Source organism: Macaca thibetana, chromosome X (assembly GCF_024542745.1).
Source record: "Macaca thibetana thibetana isolate TM-01 chromosome X, ASM2454274v1, whole genome shotgun sequence".
Lineage (NCBI taxonomy): Eukaryota > Metazoa > Chordata > Mammalia > Primates > Cercopithecidae > Macaca > Macaca thibetana.
This window is the reverse complement of record NC_065598.1, coordinates 104,085,395-104,100,257: the sequence shown is the minus strand read 5'-3', so window position 1 is coordinate 104,100,257 and position 14,863 is coordinate 104,085,395. Positions and strand designations below refer to the sequence as shown.

Sequence of the window (14,863 nt, the reverse complement as noted above, 5' to 3'; positions counted from 1 at the left end):
TACTCCTTCCCCAAATTCAATATTCATTCAACAACTACTTACTGAGAGATAACTATATACAAGAAACCAGTCCATGCACTGTGGTGAATACAAAGATATGTAAGATAAGAACTCTGGTTTCATGAATTTTCCAATTTAGCACCTAAAAGTAACTGCAACTCTAGCTATTTTGTGTGTGTGTGTCTCTTCTGCTGTGGTTTGTATAGCAAGAATGTTTCTAACTTGGCAATTGGATTGAAGATGGTAGGCAAGATGAGTACAATCTAGTATCTACATTTTCTGTTTGGTATTTTAACTGTATCTACCACAATGAATAAAATTACCACATTGTGTTATCAATTTACCAATCCCTAAACCAATGTAGTATACTGGAGAGAGGATGAGAATAAGATTCAGAAAATACAGCTTCCATCTCTGCCTCTGCAACTAAATAACTAGTTATTATCTTTCATTAATCACTTTCATGTAAAAGATGGAGTTGGTCTCTGTATAGCAGTGGTTTTCAAACTTCTTGTTTTCAAGACCTTTTTACTGTCTTAAAAAGTATTGAAGACCCCATCATCTGGATTACATCTATCAACATATACCATATAAAAATTAAAACTAAGCAATATTTAAAATTACTTATTTATTCATTTTCAAGTGATAACAAACCCATTAAATGTTAACATATATTATGAATTTTTATGAAAATTACTTATATTTTCCAAAAAAAAAAAACATAGTGGGAAGAGAGATTATTTTACTTTTTTTGTAGATTTCTTTGGTTTGATAAAAGCTGAATACTCCTATCTGCTTCTGCATTTCTTCTGTTGGAATACATTGCTTTAGTTAAAATATATGAAGAAAGTATGGTTTCAAATAGTTATACAGCTGGAAAAGTGTGTATTCTAATAGCCTTTTAAGATAAGGTTAGTTGTAATGCAGAATCTGAAACTTTATCAACTAGCTTTTTGTATTCAATTACATTAAACTCGTTGATCTATCTTGCCCTTTGAATGGATCTTTTACCTATGCATGATTTTGTAACACTGTGTATTAGTCATTTGGAAAACATTAGTTCACTGACATATGCAGACCTTCCAAATGTTAACACTATTATACAATATAAAAAATACACATTAATATAATTACCAGCTTCATTAGAAAAGTCTGAGATTTGGGAAGCTGTCACACTCATAGTGTCAGGTTCAACTTTTCCAAAATTCTCATTCTTAATTGAAAAGCTCAAATTTTTAATTGGCCACAAATACTGCCAGTAGTTTTCCTTGAAGTGATAGGCTCACTGTACTCATTTTCAAGAAAATGCCTGCCAAATACCCAAGTACAAATAACCACAGTTTGTCTCCTTTGTTGTTCAAGTAAAAATGAATTTTGGCTGGGTTTGGTGGCTCATGCCTGTAATCCCAGCTCTTTAGGGGGCCAAAGCGGGAGGACCTCTTGAGGCCAGGAGTTCAAGACCAGCTGGGGCAACACAGCAAGACCCTGTCGCTAAAACAAACAAAAAAAGCGTCCCATGCAAAAATCAACTGGTTCAGCTCGCAACTCGAACAATTGCACAAGTGCTTTTCCTAGAAACAACTATCTTACTTCAGCATACATAAGTGCTTTGTGTATACTTCCCATTTTGTCATATGTAACATTAAAAAGACATACACTCAAGGGTCAAAATTCAATTAACACAAATTAATGCTACACTGAAGACATTCTGAAGTAAAACTGGCTTTTTCCCCCCTGAGAGCATGAGGAATGCAACTACTAAGAAAATATGGTGCACTGCAACAGTAATTTTACTCATCATCAGTGCAAATGTCAACATAGTGAGAAAAGTAAACATTCTTCATATTTGCTATGATACATATTCGTGTCCCCTCCAAAAAAATTCATATGTTTTAAAATTTTAATCCTCAAAGTGATGGCATTAGGAGGTGGGGCCTTTGGGAGATGATTATGCCATGGGGTGAAGCCCTCATGAATGAGATTAGTGTCCTTGTAAAAGACGCTCCAGAGAAAAAAACCCTTTCCCCTTTCACCATGTGAGATACCACCTATGAACCAGAAACAGGGCCCTCACCAGACACTGAATCTTAGGTTTGATCTGCCTTGATCTTAGGCTTCTCAGCTTTCAGAACAATGAGATATAATTTGTTGTTTGTATGCCACCCAGCCTGAGGTATTTTGTTATGGCAGACAAACAAACTAAGATAATATTACTGTTAAAATATTCCTCATGTTCTCTAACAGGATTTCAGGAACCCTAAGGGTCCACAGACCACAGTTTGAGAACTACTGACCTAAAAGATCACTAATGTCCCTCCAACTCTAAAATGCCTATGAATAGTAAACAACTTTCATTTGTAGAACTCTACATAACATTCATTTCCCTAGATAAGTAATACATCTTACATTTAACAAATACACCAATTTCTTACGAATCTTTTGTATCAACTGATCTTAAGGACAAACTCATGAAGTTGTGAAACAGAAACCATTTCTTCCGTCCCCCCAAAACACCATGAGTTTATTTAGCTACTTTCCACCCTCCAACTTTTCTAGGTAGCAATGTGTTTTGGCCAGACAAGGGGCAGGGAGAGGCAGTTGTGTAAGTGACTGGACTAACTCTACGTTTATGGCCCTATTCCACTTGCCAATGTACTGATGTAAGCATATACATATAACACAATTTCAACCAATGATAAATAAGAGGTGCTTTCAGGGTGGTGCTGTGGGACTCCTTAGAAGGTTTTCATTGCTAGTAAGAAGAGATACACATGAATAGTTCATACTCTCTTTCTACTGGGCATTGCAGTGTTTGTATGTGATTCCTGGAACTGCAGCAGTCATCTTCAGAGTATGAGGGGCACTAATATTAGAGGGCAAGTTGATAGGCAGAGTATGGCAGTACAAAAAAATGGAAAAAACTTTGGTCCCTAATAGTGTCATTATTTGGCTGAATTAATTAACTTTGGAAATAATCAACCTCCAAACTTCTTGTTATGTGAGCTAAAAATTGTCTTTATTGTTTAAGACAGATAGTGTTTTTTAGCACTTGCAAGAAAAACAACCTATCTAATATAAACAGACACCACCATGCCTATCTTCCACATACAGAAACATTTTACTACATCAATTAAATTATGAGAATATGGACAGAGAAGGACCAGTCCTCCTTTAGCAAGGTTCTGAAGGGCTTGTAAATAAAGAATACACTAAACAATTTTTCAGTCGTGTCCCACTCTTAATACCACTCCCCCTCTCAAAGTTCCATATCTCTTTCAGTACTCAATTAATGTCATATATACTGTAAGAAATTATGAAAGCAAACCAGCCAGTTCTCCTATATACAGTTAAAATATTATTTGATTGAATTATGGCATGATACAAATTCCTTAACAGAATTTCTTGAAGTCTTATTTTATTACTAACTGTCAAAAACACAATTCCATTAACCAAAATAGAACTTGCTTATAAATGGTACTTACATTCTCTACAAGTTAGTAAGTATCTGACATTTACATCAGATTCATTAAAATAAAAAAAGTTAAAAATTAAATTTAGCAAAAGGCTGTTTCTTTTATAACATTTGCCTTTGACTGTCTTTAATTAATGAATAACAAGGGATTTAAGGTTCCCATTTCAAGAGGGTAGCAAGTACCATCATAGACTGCCCTTTTGGTTAAAGGCCAGCAGATGCTGCTAAAGGAACAAAGTACAGGTGAACCTGGACAGACTATGAAGGTAAATAAATTCAAGCACTGATGCATAAAATGAGAATCTGGTTTGTTAAAATGAAAGGAGCCTATGTATCACATATCACACTGAAGAGGTTTCTCTAAAATCCTCAAGAATTACTACTATTTAAAAACAAATCTTTATAATAAAGATTTAGCTAAGTGTCTGGGTGGTTCATTTATAATGTTAATTAGAAAGAATACATTTTCAAAAATTACTTCTGTTCCGTGGCTGCTATCATCACAAGGGGATGAGATGATGGAATGATTACATTTTAAAAAGAAAATCATTAGAGGCTAAGACCAAATCAGCCAACCAACTGGCAATCAATTGAGCATCAATTCCATAGTCACCGTAGTAGATAGGAAAGAAAAATTAAGTCTGTCTCACAGGCACTCTTATACACTACTGATAGAAGTATAATTGGTAAAACCATTCTGGAAAGTAATTTGGCAAGAGTAGATCCCTATCACTCAGGAGCTTAAAGTTCAGCTATTCAAATGCCACCTGGAAAAACCATAATGCATAACAATTTGTGACTTTGCAGAGAAATACATTTGAATTGTGAAAGCTATAGGGCTGGCAAACAGGCAATGAATACATTTAGCTATTGAGGAAACGTGGCGAGAAGGTAAAGTGGGTGTGCTACAAATTGGGAGTGGTACAAAATGGGTGGGGGACCTCACATTCCATATGTACTAACCAGTTTAATTTTCTAAAAAGAGGAAATTGAGGCTGTGATATTATCACCCCAAAGTGGGAAAAACAGATTAAGAATTCATGAAGGGAAGTTTCTGGAGTATCACTAAGGGAGAGAGGAAAGTTAAGGACAGCACTAGGTAAAGACACAGCCATTTAAGTGTAAGCCTGAAAGGCAGCTACAGTGCAGGGGCTGGTGAGAGGGGTGGGGAAAGAGGTCAGAAGGGGCTCTTATTTCAGATGCATATTCACAAAACTCTTCTGGGGGAGGGAGAATGTCAACGAATTTGAGTATGTTATACCATTGTTATAGCTAGAAAGAGATCAGTGGGAGAGGTATTTGTGGAGCGCAAGTTCTACCTTCTGCCCAGGGGAGAAAAGTAGGAAGATATATGGTTCACGAAATTAAAATTTAAGCCCTTAAGGATGAACGGCCTAGGCAGTTATGGTAAAGACTTATTAAAAGATGAGTCAATGGAGAGTCTTTCTTTAGAATCATCTCAAGTGACCAGTCACAGAAGGGTTTACAGAAAGGGCAATGAGAATTATTCAACTTTTCATCATGACTTTACTTTTCTCTATTATCTACTATGTATGAAATAGGGATTGAGGAGAATCTCATGAGCAGGTTCTAGAGCCTTGGTTTAAATCTTGGCCCAATCATGTATCAACTGCATGACCTTTGGCAAGTTATTTAACCCATGTGGGCTTCTGATTCCTTGCATATAAAAGTGGAAATAACATTAGCTATCTAACAGGATATAACATAGTAACCACTAAAAAAGTTACCATAATTTACCTGTTGATATAGCCTTTTTAAGTATCAGGGTCTACTGTATGTATCAAAGACTTGAAAAATACTTATAGCGTTTAACCCACTAATTCCCCATGAAGGAGGCTATAGTAATAAAATAATAAAAATGCGGAATAAGAAACGTTCATGGCAGCACTTTTTACAATGGCTAAAAAATCTTGATATTTTAAAATATATTCTACAAAAGTGAACAGGTAAATAAATTGGGGTGTGTATAAATACAAGTTGTATGTAATCATTTTAAAATATAGTTTTAAAACTAAGAATGTTAACATGGGAAAGTGCTTGATAAGTGATCAAACGGTAAGAAATAAAACTATACATAGAATAATCCTAACTTACTTTTTTATTTTAACCGATTTTTTTTTTTAGTTATTAGCACAACTGTACTCTTACAAGTCATTATTCTATGCCAAATTTATTTTAAAGAACAGATTATATACACAGGAAAGAAAATAATAAAAACAACAATAATCAAAACACACACTATTATTCTGTGCTCAGCCAGCACAATTCTGGCCTGCTGGTAGAACTGTGGACATATTTTTAGTTTCTTTTATGTTTTTCAAGTTTCCAACATTGAGTAGCTATTACTTTTGTTAGCATATAAAATCAACATACGAATTGGTTGAATGAATGAACAAATATACAGTTATTGCTTCAACAAGGCCTTTAATCTAATAGAAAGAACAGATAAAATGTCATAAAACAAAATGCCTGTGAGACCAAATACATGCAAATACGAAAGAAGCTAAATATTACAAATGTTCAAAGAAGGGCACCATCAGTATTTGATACTATAGTAAGGGAAAGTTTCACAGGACTATTTATCTATTCTCATCAGTATGCAAACACGATGAAGGGAAGAACCTTGTCTTATCTTGTTTTAGCCATAGTTTCTAGCACAAAATGATTTTGTAGGCAGTACACCTCCATGAGTAGAAATAAAACAACATAAATAGATTTTTTGAGTACTTAGAAGTTGCTGAATAAATATCTGCTGAATAAATGTAAACATTATGCTGGAATTGAGCAAAGACTTGGATCCACAAAATTCTAATCAAGATAGAGGGCCAAAAAAGTATATGCAGTGCTCACGGGATTGTAGGAAAGCTTACCTAGGCTAGACTGGAGGGAGTATATTGTAAAATGTAATGAAAAATAAGGTTGGATAAGGGAAAAGATCATGATAGGCCTTGAAAATCATCCAGGGGATTTGAGTGTTGACGTAGTAAGAAATGGTAAGTCAATAAATATAATGACAATAATGAAATCTAAAATTGATTTAACATTTACTATGGTGTCACATACTATATGTTTTACATAACTTTTCTCATTTTATCCTCAAAAAAATATGTGAGATAGGTGCTACTGCCTCCCTTTTTTCAAAGAGGAAATTAAGGCTCAAAGATTACTATTTTGCTGAAAGTTACACATCTACCAGTCAGATTCCAGGTCTGACTTCAGAGGCCAACCTCTTGAAGACTCTGTATAAGACCTCTACAAAGTCCACAAAACGTGTGAGGAGAAATACCAGAAGAGAATGAGATTTTACGTATATTTATTCTAGGGTCTTGGACTGGAATCAGAGGTATCATTATGAATCCATGATTTCAACATATATAAAGAGGGACTTCAAGAAATTGATATAGAAACAGGCATGTGTGCATATATACATATATTTCCTAGTTCTGCCTGTTGACAGGGCCTAGAAGCAATGACACCTCAGTAGCAATAAGCATGCCAAGCACCCAGATCTTGGTTTCTACATACCATTCTCTAATAAAAAGAATCAGAGCTCCTTAGAGAAAAGATCCTGATTCCAGAATTGGAGCAAGGAAATTAAAAAATGAGTCTGGAGGCCGGGTGCAGTGGCTCACACCTGTAATCCCAGCACTTTGGGAGGCCAAGGCGGGCAGATCACGAGGTCAGGAGTTCGAGACCCTCCTGGCTAACATGGTGAAACCCTGTCTCTACTAAAAATACAAAAAATTAGCTGGGCATGGTAGCGGGCGCCTGTAGTCCCAGCTATTTGGGAGGCTGAGGAAGGAGAATGGCGTAAACACGGGAGGCGGAGCTTGCAGTGAGCCGAGATCATCGGGCCCCTGCACACCAGCCTGGGTGACAGAGCAAGATTTCGTCTCAAAAAAAAAAAAAAAAAAAAAATAGAATCTGGAACATCTTTGGTGCCAGAAAGTAAGAGGGTGCTTAAAAAATGATGGAGACACGTTGAAAGGACACAGGAGCCAATTCGAAGGGGCTCCTGTTGGCCAAATCTGGGTTTCAGCAAAAACAAAAAGTAGTAAGAGCATAATTCATTACAACCTATAGAATAAAACAAATATTCATTAAGTCCATACTACTATAAACAGCTGAGTAAATAAATATATACATTAAGAGTAGAGGGCCGGGTGCGGTGGCTCAAGCCTGTAATCCCAGCACTTTGGGAGGCCGAGACGGGCGGATCACGAGGTCAGGAGATCGAGACCATCCTGGTTAACACGGTGAAACCCCGTCTCTACTAAAAATACAAGAAAATTAGCCGGGCGAGGTGGCGGGCGCCTGTTGTCCCAGCTACTCGGGAGGCTGAGGCAGGAGAATGGCGTGAACCCAGGGGGGCGGAGCTTGCAGTGAGCCGAGATCGCTCTACTGCACTCCACCCTGGGGCACAGAGCAAGACTCCGTCTCAAAAAAAAAAAAAAAAAAAAAAAAAAAAAAAAAAGAGTAGAGAAGAGGGCGGGGCGCGGTGGCTCAAGCCTGTAATCCCAGCACTTTGGGAGGCCGAGACGGGCAGATCACGAGGTCAGGAGATCAAGACCATCCTGGTTAACACAGTGAAACCCCGTCTCTACTAAAAAATACAAAAAACCAGCCGGGCGAGGTGGCGCGCACCTGTAGTCCCAGCTGCTCGGGAGGCTGAGGCAGAATGGCGTAAACCCAGGGGGTGGAGCTTGCAGTGAGCTGAGATTTGGCCACTGCACTCCAGCCTGGGCCACAGAGCGAGACTCCGTCTCAAAAAAAGAAAAAAAAAAAGAGTAGAGAAGAGAAAGTTTTTTATTACAGTATAATTCAATCAATTAATAAATGTAAAAATATTGAAAATTGAAATCAATGCCTGGCAAATGTCACAACAATAATTTATTCAAGCCAGAATCATCAACATATGCTAAAATTAGTAGGCAAATATATGATGAGAAACAGGATACTTACGCTGTCTCACAATATTGCCCTGCATAGTCTCACTTTGTAATTACAAAAGAAAAAATAGTGACTTTATAGTGAATAAGCCTAGCAGACACCATCTTAACCAAGCTTTCAGGGATGTAAAGAGTCTCATGCCTTACATGTACAAACATCAAAAGGTAAATAAAAACACAGGAAAACATACAAACTCTTACACTGCCATGGGACAGATACATACATAGATATATGCATAAGACTAAAGACATATATACACAGTTAGTGAATAAAATTGGATATGATAGGTAGGCAAATTAGTACAAAAAAAGAACAAAACTAAATTAAGCATGTTAAGTAAAGCGTGTTACCATATACACATACCCAGTTGTTTCACAATAGACATGCTCCTGAAAAGTTTGGTGTATTTAAAATTAATGCAGTAACTGGGTAATTAAATAATCATAAGGCAAATCTTCCCTCAAAACAAATCATCTGTCACAAATTATAGTAGTTATATAAGTTGAAATGTTTACATATTGTGATTACATAAAATCATAAAACCTTCAACAGCATTTGCTTTTAGATTGCTTTTAAATAATCTCACTCTATATAGACACAGATACAGAGGTCAAACTCTGATCTTTTTATTCTAGGCCCAAAGCTACTTCCATTACACCATGCTGCTTCTCCTAACATCAGCAGGAAGACATGTAACCTCCATTATCATTTCCATTTCACCTCTTGTGTCCAAAAAAGGTGGCGGAGATCCAAATACTTTACATACCAGTAAATCTCTACAGACCACATACAAAGTAGGCAGTATAGGACAGTCATTAAGAGCAAAGATTCTAGAGTCAAACTTCCTGGATTCAAATTTTCCAGCTTCACAAGTTACTACCTACGTGATTGGATTTCTGGGAATGTATTCAACGTCTGTAATTTGTAGTTTTCTCATCTGTAAAGTGGGGATAATAATGGTATACGTCTCATAAGTCCATTCTGAAGATTAAATATGATAATGTGTATTATCATATTAGCACAGTGCCTGGCACATAGTAAACACTCATTATGCTATCTATAATAATAATGATGACGATTATGACAAATTTTTCCTATGGAGCAATATACTTCATAGAAGATGAAGTGTTTCATGGCTACAAACAACACTCCTACCCTTGATAAATTCGTGCCGCTGGTCACAAGGAAGACAGTACGTTTAAAGTAAAGAAAAATATCCAATCTACTTCACAGAAAACAACTTACTAACTACGTAAAATAGAACTAACATAATTTTACATACTACCCACATCCACAAATCTAAGTGCGTATCCCACTGACAGTGAATCAGTACAGGTATAATTACCTTCACATAAAAATGTTATTTCCATCACTAGAAATTATATTTCCAACTTAAAACTGTCTTCTCTTATTACTAACCTTTTGGCATAGCAGTTACTTTATTCCACCTAATGAATGCTCTACCTAAAAAAAAAAATCTTCCACATATTTGTGATGTACCAATTTGGCATGATTTCAGAGATAAAGAAATCGTTTATCTATAAAAGAGCAAAGCACTTTAAATAGCAACACTTTTGAAATAAAAACCCCAATACTAGACTACTCCAGTCAACGACTAGCCCTACCACCATCCAGTTTTACTCTGGAAATGGTCACTAATATCTCCAGCACTAGTATGGAGAGCAAATATCATTCATATTTTTGAGCCTATTAAAATATTTATGTATGAACCAGGAAAAACAAACCCTTAGTTTTAATAGAGGCACAATATCCTAATGATACGAAAAGGGGTATAAAATGTTCTTTAAAAATTATATAGGAGGAAAAGGGAAAGAGCTGTAATGACTTCATGAATACTCATTAGTTTAAGAATCCAAGAAAACAAGCTTGCTCTCAAGTTTTGTCAATAAAAAGAAATCTCATTGTTAACACAAATTGATTTAATATAAATTGATGTGTAGTGTTGCTATACATACCTGTATAGTTGTCATCTGATGCAAATTTGTTAAAAGTAACATCAAAAAATATATATATATATTTCATCAAACATCTACAAAATATTTGTCCCTGGGCCAAATGCCATAAACAGAGGGCAACAAGAAGATGTTTTTAAAATGAACTATTTTCAACAGCACAATTGTAGTTTTATCCAAGTCTGTAGCCCTACTGACTGGCTAAAGCTTACCCCCATTAAGATGCTCTGCATCAAAAAAGTATTTTAAAATCATTTGTCTACTTTGATGGAAGAAAATTATGGCATGCATATTAAAAATATTTGATATGCATGGTTTTTCAGCAAACCTGCTATTATAATTATGATGTGCTCAGAGTAATACGAAAGTTAGTTTTCATACACTACGTACACACCTTCCAAAGGATAGAAAGAGGACATGTGATTTGAGGCATGCTAAGTGCTATAGGGAAGCTAGACAGCTAACTTAAAAGTGGACCCAGATAAGCTGTAACATAGCAGCTGCTTATAAAGAATTGACAGTCACTCAACCATGTGGAGGCCTAACCCATGATCTCAAACAGTTTTTAAAACCATCCATAATAATCACTCAAATACATTTAAATAATTTGTCACACACTTATTCTTTAGAGGTTATATGAAATTAAAGATGATGGGCTTCAGGCTGCAGAACATTTTCTCTCACAAAGTCATTCATTTTTTAACATCTGTCCCTCATCCCCAATAGGACAGTGGGTGGACTACCCAGACACCTTTCTAAGAGATATACTGAGGTTTGAATTCTACATTCCTAAAACTGAATAGAGCTTTTTGCTGCCATTTCACATGTACATCCGCCCCCACTTTCCTTTAAACTGGAACACTGATTCTCCTTTGAAAAAGGAGTATTTTCCTTTGAATAGGTGATGGGCAAATTCTCAATTTGTTCAGGTGCCTTGGTGGGTTAAAAAAAAAGTAAACAAACAAAAAACCCATAACTTAGAAAAAACAACAACAACAGAAAAGACGCAAAAGACCTGAAGCCTGAGACTTTACCTCACTCTTCTTGGTATGTTACCTTAGCATTTCACTTGTAAAAAGGATGTCAAAAAGGAAAAGCAGGTCAGTGGCTTGAATGACCTGAGGTGGGGGTAGGTTCATGTTGCTTAAGGAAAGAGCAAAGGGGAAGAACTTCACTGAGGCGCTAAACACTTTGATGGAAGCTGGATTTTCGAAGAGCCAAAGTATTAAACTAGAGACAAAATTTAAAGAGTGCGTGGGCTGGGTACAAGAAGTGAAAAGGTTAGTCGCCAGTCAGGGAAACACCCGAGGGTGGAGGGAGGGGAGGAAAAGTGTTAAATACCCATCAGAGCCTAGTGAGCCGTTAATTAGTGTCCTCCACTTCTGACTTTGCTCTTGCCCCCAGAGCAGCTAGCTGCAGGGAAGCAAACAGCCCTATTTTTAAGCACTTAAACCTCTCCCTTGCACTTCAGAAGGCTTGAGTTACCCGTGTTGCAAATAACGTTTCTTCCTAAACATGAGAAAGCAAATTTGAATTCCCTAGTCAAGGCCGAAAGGAACATAAAGGGACCACAAAAAAAAAAAAAAAAAGGTAATTTCAGCGTGAAAGAGCTGTGATGGGCGCGGGGGAGGGGAGGGAGGACTTACCGCAGCCTCTGCAGGCTGCCCCCAAAGACTCAGGGCCAGTAAGAACAAGCCGGCAGCCAGGCTGACTCCACGCAGTTTCATTCTTCTCCGGCTCCCGCAGCTCCTTCAGCACCCGCACGAAATTCCCGGCTGGCTCTAACCAATTGACATAATCTTGAGGGTTTATATGGAGAGAGCTAGAGCCGGAGAGGGACAGTGAGGCTTGGGTGAAGAGAAAGAAGCTTTTTAAGAATGGAAGAAAAAAAAAGAAGAAGAAGAAGAAGGAGCTACTCTTCCTTCCCCTCTCCCCTCCCCAAAGCCGGTCTCTGAGGAGAACTTTTCCCTTCTGTCCAGACTTACAAACTTTTTCTTCACTCAGTTCCTACAGGTCTACTTTCCTCCCTCTCTTCCCCCTGAACGGCCCCCCTCCTCACCAGCACAAGGGAATTTGAGTATCACTCCGCCACAGTTTTAACTGCACCAGCAACCTGCGAGGGAGTGACGCTCAGTTATTTGGGGGAGGGAAACTTCCAGACTAGTTGACTGAGCACCATGAGTCCAACCGGGAAGCTTTTCTGTTCGTTCATTTGCACCTTCCTTTGATACTACTTTTCTAGGCTCAGTCCACCAAAGCCAATTACAAATAGACCTAAACTGGGACTATTTTTTTTAGCGGATGGATCTCAGAGGGGCCGTGCTTTTTATTGTTAATCATTAGAAACAAATTTTGGTCGCTGCTCCCTGAGCTGCTGGTCTTCTTTACTTTCCAGCGGCTCACAGAACAGAGAGTTTCTGTATACAAGCAGAAGATGTGAAAATATTGGGAATAAATAAAGTATATGCTTATAAACAAGTAAGAAAATAAACAAGTATATGTGCGTGAATACTTTATGTGTGTTATATACATATAAGATTTGGTAGCATTCAGCAGGTATTGGTAATGACTCTATGGTATAATGTTATTCTAATACAGCTGTATCTCTTTGTTTAGCTTCATTGAATGCCATAATTAATGCCTCTTATATTAAGCTAATGTAAAAGGTATTGACTCATTGTAGTTGTGTTGCAGAAATATTTAGGGCAGGGAATTAAATAACTTTAGTGCAGTGTTTCTTAGAATTAATACAAACACTTAATTGGAAATATTTAAATAGAGTTGATGGCAGCTGAATCGATATCTCCCAAATAAAGTAGACTTGAATGGTCCTTTGATAATTCTGATATATAGATTTTTTTAAGTGACAGAAGGATCAGAAAATACTTTCTGCGAACTCCTTGGAGAATCTTCAAGAATTTGATGAAGAATTCTTCACAACATTTCTATCTCCCTAGAATTAACCACTTTAGAGTATTTCAAGGTTTTGGATCTACTTCACGAGGGCCCACTCATCCTTAGGTTCTGCTTAGCTCAGAGTTGATTTACAACTCCAGAAACTGTCTCCCCTTCCCAAGAGCCTAGTGTACAGTCAATTTGAATCAGTGTTGTATGCATTTGGGCATGTGTGCAAGGGCACTTTCGGGCCCATCTGTCTATGTGGGAATAGTATGCTTATGTCTCTTTATGTGTAACTTAACAGTAAAGTTGAAAGTATATGATGCACAGTTGTTTAGGTGTTAGCGTACAGGTCTCTAAGGGGTTGTGTGTGAAGCTGTGGAGATACTTAGGGCTGTTGTGTGGAAAGGTGCCTGAAAGTGAGAAAGACTACCGGCTGCCCAAGGTAGGGGGGATGATTGACAGCAGACAGCCCCGCCCCTTTCCCCTCCATTCCTTCCTCTCCTGCTGCATGGAACTGTCTCCTGACTGCTGCAAGTTGTAACGGGCACCGCTGAGCCTGTTTCCCTTTGGGGCACTTCTTATCTAGAAGCTGTGTTTAGTTTCTTCCAAACTGGGCTACTTCGTCCACCTACTCTGTTCTGACTAAGGAAACAGCCTCTAAGCATCAGCAGAGCCCCGATGAGCCTGGGCCGCGGAGCCGCTTAGCAGTCTCCCGGGACCCAGCTCCGGAGGAGCCGCAAGCATGCACCCTGGGTGAGCTGTTGCTGCCCCGAGCTCCCCTCCTCTTTCTTACTTCGGGTTACTTTGCCAGGCCGGGACTGTACTTGTACTTCTGTCACTGCAGAGAAAGTGGGAGCAGGCATCCAAAAGGGTACGGGGGGCTACAGGCAGCCGCATGACCTCGAAGCCTAAAGAGCCCATAGCACTCACCGTCCCTCCCGTTTCAGGTTGTGGCTGCTCCTGGTTACGTTGTGCCTGACGGAGGAACTGGCAGGAGCGGTGAGTCTCTTCTCACGACCCTTTTCCCTCCCCCTCCTTTGACCCTCTCACCATGCCCATCTCTAGTATTTATGTTAGGGGGTTGCAGAGAGTTTCACCGCGAGACGGAGTCCTCACCACTCCCCTTTCTAGTGGGACTTAATGAGATTCTTGAAGAGGAATAGCACGGTGTCAAGTCAGTGTTTTCGGGACCAAGGTATCTTCCAAAACTTCGTAAAGGGTAGGGAAAACAAAAGTGGAAGACACAAGATGCACACATTTCTGAGCCTCTTCCCCAGACGACTTAAGATGACTAGCATCTGATGCCTTCCTCTGCATCAATCTCCGCGGCAGAAGAAACATAATTTTCCCTGGTCTTCAGGAACTTGAGTTGGCACACTAGTTTGAGAGTGGGAGGAGAGCACAAGGAGTGGAACTTGAAAGTGCCCCAGATACTATGGAAATGAACCTTCAGTACATGCTTAGAGTCCTTTGACAGTACCAGGTGACATCTGGATTCTTTAACTACCTGAATTGAACTGATACCACTAGGTGATGTTCAATTTCT

General features: G+C 38.3%; 2 protein-coding genes across 8 annotated transcripts in view; one reads left to right on the top strand and one right to left on the bottom strand.

Moving 5' to 3' along the window:
* The window catches only part of COL4A5 (collagen type IV alpha 5 chain), a 269,789-nt gene extending 257,313 nt beyond the window's left edge, over nt 1-12,476 (bottom strand). For 4 of the 5 annotated variants that reach the window (XR_007722723.1, XM_050777166.1, XM_050777167.1 and 1 more), the window contains exon 1: nt 12,063-12,387. Coding sequence is in view for 4 of the 5 variants with exons in the window: in XM_050777166.1 (XP_050633123.1) it covers nt 12,063-12,143 (81 nt within the window). In the remaining variant the exon portion in view is untranslated. The other variant, XM_050777164.1, reaches the window with a different exon arrangement.
* The window catches only part of COL4A6 (collagen type IV alpha 6 chain), a 415,076-nt gene that overhangs the window by 109,815 nt on the left and 290,398 nt on the right, over nt 1-14,863 (top strand). For 2 of the 3 annotated variants that reach the window (XM_050777159.1, XM_050777162.1), the window contains exons 1-2: nt 13,801-14,070; nt 14,265-14,316. In XM_050777159.1, coding sequence (XP_050633116.1) covers nt 14,060-14,070; nt 14,265-14,316 — 63 coding nt within the window. In that variant the 5' untranslated portion in view covers nt 13,801-14,059. Of the gene's footprint in view, nt 1-13,800; nt 14,071-14,264; nt 14,317-14,863 lie in introns of those variants that run through there. The other variant, XM_050777161.1, reaches the window with a different exon arrangement.